This window comes from Aquila chrysaetos, chromosome 13 (genome assembly GCF_900496995.4).
Source record: "Aquila chrysaetos chrysaetos chromosome 13, bAquChr1.4, whole genome shotgun sequence".
In the NCBI taxonomy this organism is placed as follows: Eukaryota; Metazoa; Chordata; class Aves; order Accipitriformes; family Accipitridae; genus Aquila; species Aquila chrysaetos.
The window spans coordinates 39,096,883-39,110,741 of record NC_044016.1 but is presented as its reverse complement, the minus strand read 5'-3'; the positions used below and the strand labels follow the sequence as shown (position 1 = coordinate 39,110,741).

The window sequence follows — 13,859 nt, the reverse complement described above, 5'->3', positions numbered from 1 at the left end:
ATCATCATGTAATGCTACCTGCTGCCCAGAGCAAAGTCCTAAAGCAGTCCTGTTTGGGGAGCCAGAAAGTCAGCAACAGTATATTCAATAAAGGGACCTGCTATATAAAATCATTAACAAGTGCACACACATGCAAAGTATCAGTACTTTACCTCTTAAGACAAGACACCTTTTTAGGCTTCCCCCCATTTTCACAAAGGCTCATGTAACAGCGTGAAAGAACGACAAAGTCCTTTCTATTTCCAGCTTGCTTACATACTAACCCTACAAAAGTAGCATTTAGCTAATGCATGCTGTAAGAGCATAACTGAGCTATAAAGCAATATAGCAAAGCTATAATTACATATATTCCACTCAAGTTTAAAATCCAGAAAACTGTCCAGATGTAGTTATTTTGACTGTAAGACCTACCGCTGCTTGTTGAAAGAGATTATTCTAAAGTGGTTTGGATCAAGTATCATACTTCCTGTATCTCTCTCCTTTTATTTTCATAGAACCATGTTAACTGTTGTCTCTATTCACAATCAGAAGTGCCTACCTATGCCAAGACTTTTCATTCATTTCAATCATTTCTTTAAAAGGGTAAACCTCAGTTTCACATGATTACTGAACACTGACTTATTCTGCACAACTTTTCGCTCCATACTAAAAACACTGTGGACGTAGTTATGGTACTGCATATTATAGAGCACTGAAAATATGGAAAAAGGTCTGGAAAACACCCTTAAGGCAGTTATAAAAGCATCTTACACTAATGAATTTGCTTTGGGAGCACAGTGTTTCCTAAAGAGGAAAGAACAAATGGTATCCTTAACTTGGTACCATCAGTAATTGATGTTTTTACTACAAGAGGTACAGTACATAGCAGATTTAATTGTATGCACACTTAAACAGCATCTAAAACAAAGGCGGCCTAATTCTACAGCATCTAAATGCGAGACAATACATTAGTTTAGGGGAAGTCAAAACCCCAAACAAGGGATCGATTTTTCAAATCATATTAAGAGTGGTAAGACACAATAAGAGAAGATTATCACTTGTCAGATTATCTTTTTAAAGTACTTTACAGTAAAGCAATCAGTAAGTAATCCATCTCCCATTTAAGTGGCATTGTTTTCTACAACAACTTCCAAGAAACTAAACTGTACTGCTATTAACACAGCTCTTTTTACTAACAGAGCTAGTAACAATGCTAAACAAATCTCATTTCCACATACTGCTTGTGTGGACACTGAAGGAAGAAAACCTATTCCATGTGTACTAGTTCTGCTGCACAAAAACGTCAAAAAGATTATTTACAACATAGTGATAAATGACATTGTGTGCGTGTATCCCTGCATGTGCGTTTGCACATGTGTACGCGATACCTAATTTAAAAAAAAATCTAGAACCGTCACGCTGAACAGCAGTTTGACAACTGGCTTATGCCTACCTAAATCTGTGCTGCTACCAAATGAGGTAGTTCTGCATCCTCCACCTGCCCTCAGACACACATTTTCATCACCCCTTCTTTACACCTCTAGTGTCTGCACATCCACACAGCCTTTAGTTCAGGGATCTGATTTGACTGCAATGTAACCCAGTAAAAATCTACAGGTCCATTTGTTTTCAGTAGCAGCACAGACTTGGACCAACTTCAGTCTTTACATCTCAAAGAAGATCACCAGTGATGCAGGATCTCTGTCAAGCATTAGTGCACCATACCAAAGCTTCAACTATTTTATTTGGCCAGTATTTTAGTTCAGTCTCTTAAGATTACTGTTACAATATTGGTATTAGATATATTCTATTGCTGGCCTTCAGATAGCACATGCTCAAAGTATGTATCTCTTGAACAGCAAAGGTTTAAAGTCCTTTTTATCAGTTGATTTTACCATTTGTACTAGTATAGCACTTAAGAGATCAGCGTCTTGTGTTGACTGTACATAAAGTCCTATAAAGAGACCAACCCTCTTCCAGAGTTCCTTGTGCTCCTTTGAGCCACTTGATCACTCTCCACACTATGCTGGCACAAGCACACACAGAGCACTGAGAACCAGATCAGGGTTCAATTCAGCTGAAAAATAATCCAGTAAAAACCACAATTTTAAGTATTTTTCAGCTGGATCAGCTTCCCAAACAAGTTCATTGTGCAGTTACATGAACACTTGTGCCAGCAAAGTGGGAAGGAGTGCCTCTTTAAGCAGAAATGCTGCCAAACATGTAGCCATGGCCTAAATAGGCAAGTCAGAAGAGAACAGAAAGGGGGGGTGGGGGGAAGAGACGGTACAGCTAGGAACACCCAGCTCTTAACTCTTACTTCAGCATTGCATCCACTAGGAGTTTTATTCTTCATTTTAGTTCTTCCAAAGCACTTTCTATGTAGCTACAGCTACCACAGAAACCCATTTCTAAGGGTAGAAATACCCAAACCAGAATCGTTTAGGTAGCACCTTTAAAATTAAAAGCTATGAAGTTTCACAAAGCTGATCAAGAGCTGTAATCCACTGGGATTGCCACTGATAGCCAAATTGCATTCATTTGTACTGTTGGAGTCTGACGGCTTGATCACTATAACCGCCGTATTTATGACAAAAAACTCACGCCTTTTTCCAACTGATTTTAAATTAAAGCCAAGAAGATTCCAAGAACAGAAAAGCATCACACAAGTTAACAGCACAATACTGGTCAGCATGACTGACAAGCTGAAGTGCCCTAGCTACCAAACCCATCTCAAGAGAGAGTACTGAATAACCTCTAGGGAGCTAAACAGCCACTTACTATTTAGCTGTTTGCTAAATGCTCTTTGTTTTGGGGGACTTCACACTTTAAATGCACACTTTAGTCAATCTAGACCAGCAGTTCCTAGAACACAGTAGCCTATTTCTCTCTCTAGATACAGACAGCCATTCTACAAACGGCTGAAGATAAAAGAGCTAAAATACAGAAGCAGACTTAGGAATACAGAATAGGACTACAACCTTGGTCTTTTTATTTATCTACAGCATATTTCAAACTACCCCTTAAAAACAAACTATTACTGGTCCTTGCTCCTTCTAACTGGTGTTACCTTACGAGCATACAGAACATAACCACAGCCCTCAAAAACTCAAATTAAGCTCCCTCCCAGAACTATACCCCAATCTTTCTTCAGCATTATTATCACAACCTCTCACACCCTTGCTACCTTTCTTTGAGAATTTTTCCTCCCCTGCTATTCCATCAATTCCCATTAAAAGAGCCCATCAGTGACTTCTATAATAATGCCACTGTTTCTCTTCTGTGACTCCTGCCCACAAACACAGCTCAATAGAAGCCCTTCTTCCCAACTGATCCCAGCAACATCCCTCCATCAACAAGGCATAGGCCCCTATTAGTCAGTTGTTGGTAAGCCTACAGAACCAGATGCACCACCGGGAATAACAGTCTGGTAGGACAGAGCTAACCAACTTTCTGAAGGAGGCTCAGCAGCTCTAATCCAAAATTACAGATACATGTTACTTGACAAAGAGAAAGCTTTCTGGTAAGACAAGAGAAGATGGTGAACTGGAGATTGTGATAAACTGCTTTTTACAGCAGTCCTCATTCCTGGCTCCAATTTTCCTCACTCCAAGATAACTATTTTCGTGCGTTGAAGACAAACTACTATTACTGAAGCAACAACAGTTCCCATAGCTGCTCTGCAATTTTGACGTCTGCCAAAAATAAACATGAAACTACACTTGAAAGATATAACATACCTAGAATCAAATACAGAAAGCATTCCTGAACAAGGCAAAAGTCAAATGCTGTTTATATCTCTGACCACACACATGAGCTGGCTAGGGACAGAGATGTAAGAGACTTCATCTGTTAATCATCTGCACAAACTGAAACAGACTACAGAAATGTTTCATGTTTCCTCTTTTATACCCCAAACAAGTCATAGATTATTAACAAAGCAGCACAGAATGGTTAAGCATCCAACTTCAAAATTATGTCAGTAATCAGCACCCACAGCAGATATTCCAGCATTTTCTTCAGAGACAATTTGGGCATGAAATAGTTAAACAATTTGTCAAAGATAAGGGGTGATCACTCGGGGTTAAAGCTTAGGATTTAAATTCCTGGCTCCCAGCCTTGGACCCAGACTATCAGACTTCTACATATCTTTGGATTACATTTGAAAGAACATTTAGATAGAGCAGCTTGACTCTTTTCCTTCTGCCAAGTAATTAAACAAATTTGACTTAATTTGTTCTGAAGCACAAACTCATTCCATTAAGCAAGTGTCAAGTTTTCAGAGACAGTTTAAACTCGCAACTCTTACTTGTTTCCAACTGGAGTTGCCATTATGCCACATCTTAGAGAACATAACAGGAGAAGAGTAAAAACAAGTCCCAAAACAACAAAACTGCTGCAGAAAAATCTTCGTAATCCTTTTCTGTAATCATTCCCATAAAGGAAACTTCCATTAAGAAAGCATGGTAATGTCTGCTCTTGAGTGTTTCTGGACAGCTAAGTCTTACTTGCACTGAAACAGTGATGGCACAGAAGAAAAAAAAAAAAAACATATATTACAGATGCTTTTGATAACCTGATCATTGAACTTATCAAGGCCAATGACTCTGTGTTCTCCACTGGAGAAGTCCTGTCTAGTCTACTGTCCTGGCTCTGGATTCTCCAGAGTACACAAACAAGTTGAATACAGATAGGTTGTAAAACTGGGCTCCAGCAAGACAAATGTGAAATTAAGAAGGGAGGAAAACTTCTGTTGAGCAAAGAATCAGCTATTTCAGAATCAGAGGCAGCACAAGCTACAACTCTTATGCAATGGACTGCTAAATCAGAAAAAGGCAAACTTTTGCCATCAGTTAAAATTAACGACCCCAACTGTAATGAAGCTGACACTCAGACTTCAATTTATAACTCGATTTCTGTGCTTAACTTTGTGATCGGATAGGGCCAGGGCACATCTTACAACCGCGCATAAACTCCATATATACCCAGAGAAGAGAGGCTACTTCTCAGCTCCTCGCATCCATATTCCTCAAACTAGAAAAGCTTTGCCACAGCACAATGACCCAGGCAGGCCCCAGCTATGAACTCATTGCCATCTTCTTTCCTCAAGCTTTAGTAACAGATTTCCCTCCTCCTTCCCTTCCCCCCTCATTAGCACTAAAAGAAACATTGTCACATCCATCTATCACACAGTGCTTAGAAAGCCAGAAAATTAAAAACTATATGTATCAGAGTTCATGTTTCAGCCATCAAAGCCACCAAATATTGACTTTGTAATAGACAGCCATTCTAACCTAAGTATCTAACAAATTATAGGTTATACATATTATGTGAAGGTTATGAGGTCAGATCTGACCTCAAATATACTGGAAGCTACGTACTAGCATTCTTAGCAAGCTTTTTAAAGTTGCTGCCACTATTACTGTATTAAAAATGTTATTCTCCATTGGCCTTTTTTCCAGGCAACATTGTAGAGAGACCACTGGTCTTGCATTCTACTGATTAATGCAATTAAATGGATGCAGTTTTCTTGGTTAACCCTTCTATTAGCTTAGTTTAAGCGAGCTTTCCAATATAAATATTGCAACACTGTTATTAACAGGAAGAAAACAGAAAGCGAAACCTCCCATTTCTTTCAGGTTTGTTTTCTTCACTTTTAGTGAAGTTTCCGCATTCCATGACAAAAGTTAGTTTTCAAAATTTGAGCTCTAAAGCCATTAAAAAAACAAACCCACACAAATCCACACCTTAGGTACTACCGTACACAAATTGGTACTGTCCTCAGCCACAGACATGATTAGAATCCATACTTGTCAGCTTGCAGTCCTCAGTGGTTAAACAATCATTTAAGTTTTGAACAGCAAGATTTTCTTTAGCTTTAACCGTGGTGCCTGCCACAAGAAAGCAGACAGAAAGGGAGGGAGGGACGGAAAAGAGGTCCTCAGACTACACTTAGAGCCACTGTCAACTTGTCCTTGGGTATTTTGGAGGAAGACCAGAAGCAGGCAAAGCTGCTGTTCCAATTTCTGCAAGAACCACACAGGGCTCCGTTTCATTAAAGTGAACCTTAAAGCCAGAAATATAGCTAATAAAAAGAAAAACATGACCAGCTTGATATATTAACCACCCTTCCTACGGTATCACAGGGAGACATTACGAAGCATAACAAGAACTCAAAAGGATCGCACGGAAGCTAAACTTGCACTTTGATTAGATGGCTGTCTTTCAACAATTTCCAGCGTGAATTGTGGGAGCTGAACACACAGGAAGAGGGGAGAATTTCAGCTCAACAAATTCATTACAATCAAGCATAATACCAACCTTGGGACCTCTCTCCAGAATCTCGGCATTTAAATTTCAGCATGTCTTGCAGTAGTATATCAAGGCTCTGGGGTTTGCACCTTAAGACTTATCCTAAGTCAGCTATAGCTGGCAATGAAACAAAACTTCTCTTTGCTCTTTGGGTCACAAAATCAGTAGGCTACATCTTCCATAAAATCAAAAATGGACATTCTTACAATTTTTTGGAAACCATCCTGACTGGCTTGCTGAAACTGAAGCTAGTTAACACACAGTGAAGGCTTCCCTGAACTCCACCCACTATGACTCCAGCAATACACAGTACAGCTGCTAACCTGTCAGGAAGCATAAGGCTAGCAAGTCGTCTTTCGTAACACGAAGTACAATACTTCAGAACAGCTAAGGAAGTTAAGGACAGACTATTTCCTGACTTCTGCATTTCCAGTTCCCTGTAAAAGCCACTTGACTGTAAATATATGTATACACATACAAAGTTCATTACTATTACATTCATGTCACCATGTCTATTTTAATGAAGAATTATTTGCAAGCACCTGCCACACAACCACAACTTCTTCAATATTTGTACTTAATTAAGGATTTAGTTTGATATGTAATTAAAATAAAGGTTACAGAATTTAAAGTCTGCTGGGGAAAAAAATTATACTACATTTAACAGTAGTTTTGACTTCAAGCTTTAAAATATACTTCCTGAAGAATTTAAAATTAAACTTTAAAAAAACAGTTACAGCTTTCTTGTTTCCATAAGCCATCTTTCAGCTTGTAAACGACAGGAGTCTTTGAAAGTGCATCATTTGCCATATGCTGCAGCTAATAAATAAAACCAAGTCACTTATGTTTATACCGATTTTTGGGCCTTTGGAAGTTAATTTGAACCACAAGTCAAATGGGGAAATAATGGAAACTGTAGTTACTGCTTTTCTAAATACAACATTAATCTCACTTGTAAGTCAGAGCGTTCAAGATCTATAAAAAAAGAAAAAACCCTAGGAATTACATAAGTGACAAGGCCAACCGCTTGCAAAAGAAAAATTTTAACTCATGATCTTACAGGCTGTGTTGTGCAAACAGGCATTTATGGCCAAAGAAATTTAGAAGTCAGCGGGACTTTCCTCAAAAAAGATCGCAGAAGAAATTTTGCTCTCTAGCACAGCGATTGAGCAGCACAGAGAAAGCATTCCTCTAATGATCCCCAATCCCAGTAAAAGAAAATAACAAGTACTTTTTTTGCAGTCACAATCAGAGGCAGCCATCTTAGTGTAAGATGACATTTGTCACTGCCAGCTTAGAAAAGTTTTAGGCGATTTCCAGTATTATTTCAAACACAAACCCCCTCTTTACTTAGTAAGTAAGCATGCACAAATATTCAGATTTCTTCTTCTTCTGCTTAATAGAAGCTGGGAAGATTGGGAAAATTACTTGATCTTTATCTAGTACTTAGATCTTCAAAGAGTACAAACATTAATTAATTCTCACAACACCTCCCTGTGGAATGCAAGTATCACATTCCCCATTTTGCAGATGAGCAAAAAAACACAAATCAAAAGCTGAGTGACAGGAAAATCTTAACTATTGTGGAAAACAATTCCAGCAAAGTATTTAAGAAGCCTGGATTCAGCCCTTCTTAAAAGTGTGCTGAACAGTACTCTCAAACCATAGTTTAATCCTGAATCCGGGTATCTGAATGCACACTAAATGTATACTTACTTTGCTCAAGTTGCATACAGCAACACTGAGATATTTTAGTAAGATTGCATGCACATCTCCCTGCCTAAGAAGTAGCTAAAAAGTCAGAAAACATTCAGTAAAAAAATATTGCTCTTACCTTCTGCTACATCATCATCTACAGCGCCTTTCACCTGAGAAAAACACCACTGAATGTCATTTCCTCCTCCAGCTCCTAAAAAACACAATCAAAAAAAATGAGACCCCCCACAGCAACACAAAGAGCACACAATAGTTACCAACTGAAAATTTCAGACAACATTGTACACGCCTACTTCCTCAGCAATGCTGTCGGCACAATTACAAATTGCCCCTCCCCACCTTTTTCCTTTACAGATATTGTTTTTGTCATTAGTGGTTTGCCAGCGTTCAATGCAACGTTTGTCAAAAACAGTGTAAGCGTTAAGCAGTAACAGTGATAAAAGCCTCTATCACCAAAAGCTCGCTGGACTAAACAACATTGCTAGTGCTAACTTCAGCTGCGCATTCAAAACGAGAGTACGTGAACATCTTATTTCACACGACACTCCTTCCTACTTTAAAGTCAGGACCCTCTACAAACACACACACACAAACAAACCGTAACCGTCCAAAAAAGCTGTTCATTTTTGGAAAATTTCAATCATCCATTCAATATAAACCAAGCATGCTATTCATTTCCTTCTTTTACAAAAACGTTGAACTGAACCTACATACTAAAGGCTAAAGAAAAAAAATTTTACCACAATTTTAGAGTCTCTTCGCAGAAGTAACGAAAGCAATTATCAGCCTTAAAAAAGCAGCAAATCCGAGCAGAAAAGCAAACAAGCAATCTGATGTTAACAAGTTCTACTACCATAGAAAACGGATCGAAGAGAAAACTTCAGGAACATTACTGCCTCGGCGGAAGGCAGTGATTCATTTGAACCCTGCCACCAAAACACACAAAAAAATCACCACCCATTTCTTTTGCATTTCATTCTGAGCAAATCACTGCAGGGCTGAGTACATACAGGAAGAGACTGAAATGGGCTTGCCTTTTTTTTTTTTTTTTTTTTTTTTAAAAAGCCCCTGTCAAAATGGAACTTTTCCTCAACACAATTCAAACAGGCTGAGCAACAGATGGCATTTACACATTAATCCAGAGCTCTGTTACGGCTTTTGGGATAACAAAGAATAAAGAAGGGACTTCTTCCCTCTTCTGCGCTAAGTTACAGAGGAAAAAAAGTCAAAGACAAGGAAGTCAGAATCACCAAAACCATCTTTCCAAAAAGGACCAAGTGTCTCAGAATGTTAAGAGAAGTGCTGGAACACAGAGACCAGTTTGCATTTTTTGCTTGCCTTAATTTCTATTCTGAAGGATTACAGACACACAAACTACATAACCTGACAAGGTGAAGGCAAGTACAAGCATCCACCTATGCAAGAGATGTCAAAATGCTTTTTGCAGATACATTGGAAGGTTTGCTATTGCCCAAAATCTGTACAACCCATTTTCTTTCCTCTCTCCAACCTCTTGTCATTTAGCAGCTAGCACCATGGAAGCACTTAAAGGGGACAGCTTGTAAAAAAAAAAAAAAAAAAAAAATCACTGCTCTTTCTACTTAAGCCTAAAATTCTATTTTTCATACAATTTACTTGAATCAAGTTGGCACTTCTCCCCACCCCCGACTAAAACAAAAAGAAAAGGGTGGAGCATGGGCATATAGCATAGGGGAAAAAGGCAAAGCACAAACCTAGTACAGCCTCTCATGCTTGCTCCTCCAAATGCAAAGCGCTGAAGAGACAATTCATTTGCAGAGGAGGGGGATGAATGTATCTCCAAACGAAGAAATTGCAAGGAAAACTAAGGAGGAAGAGATACCTTATGCATACACGCTTCTAGCCTACCAAGAGCACTTTAGGATGCAAAATGGGGAGCAAGCAGAGGAAGGAATGAGAAAGAAAACACAGCAAGACCTCTGTTATTTAATGACATCCTGTACCCAATTTTACTCTCATTTGCAGACGCTTAAAAGCTGCACCCTACAGAAGGGTGCAATTGTACTCTCGACACAAGCACGTCTGCACCCTGGAACGCCTCTCTGTGCACAGCAGCACTTCTTGCACAGTCCTCACTAACTCCACCTGAGAAATAAATGCAACATACAAGCACGTATACAAATTCAAAAAGCCCGTACGGGGGGGGGAAAAAAAGGCAAAAGACCCACCCTGTCTGCAAGCCTCCTGCATACCGAACTTCAAAATACACGGCTTCCCCCATGGAAGCCCCTCCACCTCGCTTCTTTCGTGCTTTCCCCACCACCACCACCACCACCACCCCCGACAAGGGAGGGAAAAGAAGAAGGGGTGGGTGGGAAGAAAGCACGGTTTCCCAGAAGGGAGAGGAAAAAAAAAAAAAAAAAAATAGAAGAGCAGGAAGGCGCAGACGAGGCGGAACGGGAGAGCGGGGCCGGGGGAGCGAGCGAGGCAGGGGCAGTCGGCACGCCGGCAGGCTGCGAGGCGTTCCGCCGGCGGGGGAGAAACCGCCGGCGAGCGGAGGGCAGCCGGGGGAAGGCAGGCGGCGCTGCCCCCGGCCGGCAGCCCCGCCGCCCGCCCGGCCGGCAGGCCGCTGCCGCAGCCTCACCTGCGCCCCCCCCGCCCGGCGGCGGCGGCAGGGGCCGGTGCCCCGCGGGGGCAGCCTCCCCTTACCTGCCATGTTGGGCCGGCGATAGCGGCGGCGGCGGGTCGGGCGGTCTCGGCGCTGCGCGGCGGGGCCGCCGGTGCCGGGCGGGGGGCGGCGGCGGGGGGCGGATGGCGGCGGATGGCGGCGGGGGTGCGGCCGGCTCCCTTCCTGGGGCTGCCCCCGCTCCGCGCCTCGCTCCGGCCCCCCCCCGAACGCTCCACTTTCAAAATGGCGCCGGCCGAGCTGGGGGTGACGTCACCCCCCGGCGGGGCGGGGGCCGGGGCGGGGCTCCGGAGAGGGCGGGGCGGGGCGGGGCGGCGGGTCCCTCGCCGCCCCCGGTAGGGCCGGGCCGGGCTGCCGGCATGGCGGGCTGCCGCCGGCGCTCCCCTCCGCGCCCCGGTTTGGCGGCGGCGCCGGGCCTCTCCGGGGGCTCGTCCCCGGCAGGGAAAGCCGCTCCCGAGGGCCCCGCTCCCCGCCGCCCCCTGCCTGCTCGGCAGGATGCTTTGCAGGCTCTGCCTTCGTTTCCCTCGTTCGCTGAATCTCCCCACACACACACACACACCCCCGCTTGGCGTCGTTTGGGTTTGGGGTTGTTTTTTTTTCTTTCCTCCACTCCCTCGCTTCCTTCTCCTGCCATTTCCTCATGCAGCAGTTCCTCGTTGTAGCCACATAACCTGTTTGATGCACATTTTCCACCCTCTTGGATGCTTTCCATAACGTCTGCAGGCTCGGTCTCTTATTTCACTGGAGAACCCAAGTGCGTCTTTGCCGTTCTCATTGCTATTCCCTGCGTACACCCAGCCATGCTCCCGAGCCATTTTTAGCCTCCATCCACCTTTCACACTGACAGCCAGCAAGAGCTACAAAGAAAGACTTCCAGCCGAGCCCAGCTTGGCACAACTCCCGCTGGCTCGGAAAGGATGAAGGCTCCTTTTTAGCTCACTGGGTCCCAGCTAAAGTCTCAGCTGTAGTTAACGTACAGGACTTGGATAATTGATTCAGTACAATCTATTTAAGATCTTGTGAAAGTCATCAGTTTCCCTTCACAGATGTTTGTGCAAGCGTTTTCTTTCTTCTCAGGCTGGGTAGAGCTTGCTAATCCAGATCTCGCTTGGAGATTCATGAGCTCATCCTGCAAACCCAGCGCTGCCACAAACTCCCAATGTGCCTTGAAACAAGTCTCCTAAATCATCCCATTCACTAATTTTTGTATTTCCAGCTCAAAACACCTAAGAGGCTGCTTTTCTAAACAAAAGACCAGTGAATTCCTAGTCAAGTACAGCACAAAACACAGAACTGTGGAAATTGAACACCTCTAAGCAAACACACAAATGCAGTCAGGCTCCCAATGTTTCAGAATAAACGCCAGAAACCCACAACCGGGCTGGATTATAGGCTACTTTGGACAAATGCAGGTTTACCACTACATTCCCGATAAAGATTGCACATGCAAATAGAAATCAATCTTTGAAACAACAATAATGTTTGAAAGAGCACTCAACCATACGGGGCATTCTAAAGAACTGCAACTATCCTAAGTTTGGGAATATCTGGAACCAAGTATTTTGCTTAGTCCGTTTTGAGAGCAATCCAAAAAAATTCTAAAGGCAAACACGCTGCACGTTTGAAAACATCCACAATCAAAACAGGCTCTTTTTGGATCACTACAGCACTAAGGCCCTTCTCTCAACACCTGGTCCACATTTCCCAGAGCTCAAGAACAAATTCACTCAATTCTACAAATTTGTGGCCATGTTTAGTCGATACCAAATTTGGAATGAAAGCTGGTATTCTTCTCTTTTCAGGATTACTTAAAAACATCCTTTTCAACCCTAAACAGAATTGGCCTGCAACCATTTAGCAGGAAAATTTGCAAATAAAGTCCAATTCATCCATTGCCTTCTGTACAATTACTGCAGAATTTGGCCCTCACAGTAGAATGACCATTGTTTCAAGAACTTCTGTTGCTAAAAAAAAAAAGGCGGGGGGGCAAAAGACCTGCAATTAGCTCTGTAACATAAATTAATGAAACTCTAGCACATAACTTGTAATTAAAACAAAATCCTACTTAGAAAAAATTTAATTTCATGGTGCCAGAAGGATGGATCATAATTCCAACATTTCAGGTTTTTGTTTTGAACTAACTGAGCTACAGAATATAATGAAGTATAATAAATAATTAACATTAAATCACAGCCAGGGTAATTAGTAAGACATCTTGGGAATCACAAGCTTTGCTTGGGTGTTCACTTGCTTGTTAATTCAGACAACACAAGTATTCACACTAGTATGAATGGTCAGTGCAAATTAGCAAGAGTGCGTTTTGCAGGTCTGATTCAAAGTTTATTAGCACATACTTATGCTCCTTTGATTTCACTGGAGTTTAAGCATTTGTTCAGGTGCTCTGGGGAGATAACAACTGTATTATGTTAAAGTCATACACAACCACCAACAGCACAAAGCTTTAATGAACATTTATCTATTCCAGTCATGCTTTAATTACTAATTCTTACTCTACAGACAAACACCTTCAGCTCAGACTAAAGAACATCTCCAGGAAACGGAAGGGACATACAGGGACAACCATCCACAGAAAAGCATTTCTGGTTGTATTTGTTAAAGGCCAGTGAACTACAGCAGAGCAGTCAGCTCACAGCAGCGTGAATCAGGAGCTATAGAAGTGAGAACTTAAAGATCAAAACGTAAAATGTGACTGGGAGCCAATATATATATGTGTATATACGTAAATGTCAAATCACTGATCAAACAACTACGGCCTCAAAGAACAACTCTATCAGCAACTCATTTTGTATCTGCTTTAGTTTCCCAGTAATTTGACCCGTTAGACAAGACTATAATGAATTACAACAATTCAGTTTAGAAATAAAGGGAGTAATTATCACCAAAATTACCACTGGAATTTAGTAATAACTGAGCCATCTGAGGTCACATGCAGGTTAACATCAGGGCAATGTAATTCCCTACAGTGTTCTCTTCTTTGCTTCATTCTCTCTAGCTTGAAGCGTCTCAGCAAGAGGTTTCCATTGCTTTTTGGGAGACCATTTCAGTCTAACAGCCCTCGCTCCTAGAAAATGTTTTCTAATATTCACCCCGTGTTTCCCCATTCTTAATTTCACATAATTGTCTCTACGTATGTAGCCACTTAATTAACAACCATTATCAAAACAGT

The 13,859-nt window shown here is 41.9% G+C and overlaps 1 protein-coding gene across 4 annotated transcripts in view; it reads right to left on the bottom strand.

Moving 5' to 3' along the window:
- PPP2R2A (protein phosphatase 2 regulatory subunit Balpha) overlaps positions 1-10,894 on the bottom strand; it is a 40,567-nt gene extending 29,673 nt beyond the window's left edge. The window contains exons 1-2 of one of the 4 annotated variants that reach the window (XM_030035242.2): positions 10,696-10,894; positions 8,126-8,200 (exon numbers count right to left, since the gene is read on the bottom strand). In XM_030035242.2, coding sequence (XP_029891102.1) covers positions 8,126-8,200; positions 10,696-10,702 — 82 coding nt within the window. In that variant the 5' untranslated portion in view covers positions 10,703-10,894. Of the gene's footprint in view, positions 1-8,125; positions 8,201-8,860; positions 8,913-9,390; positions 9,434-10,214; positions 10,326-10,695 lie in introns of those variants that run through there. The other 3 variants (XM_030035241.2, XM_030035240.2, XM_030035239.2) reach the window with 3 other exon arrangements.
- Positions 10,895-13,859: the final 2,965 nt, after the last annotated feature.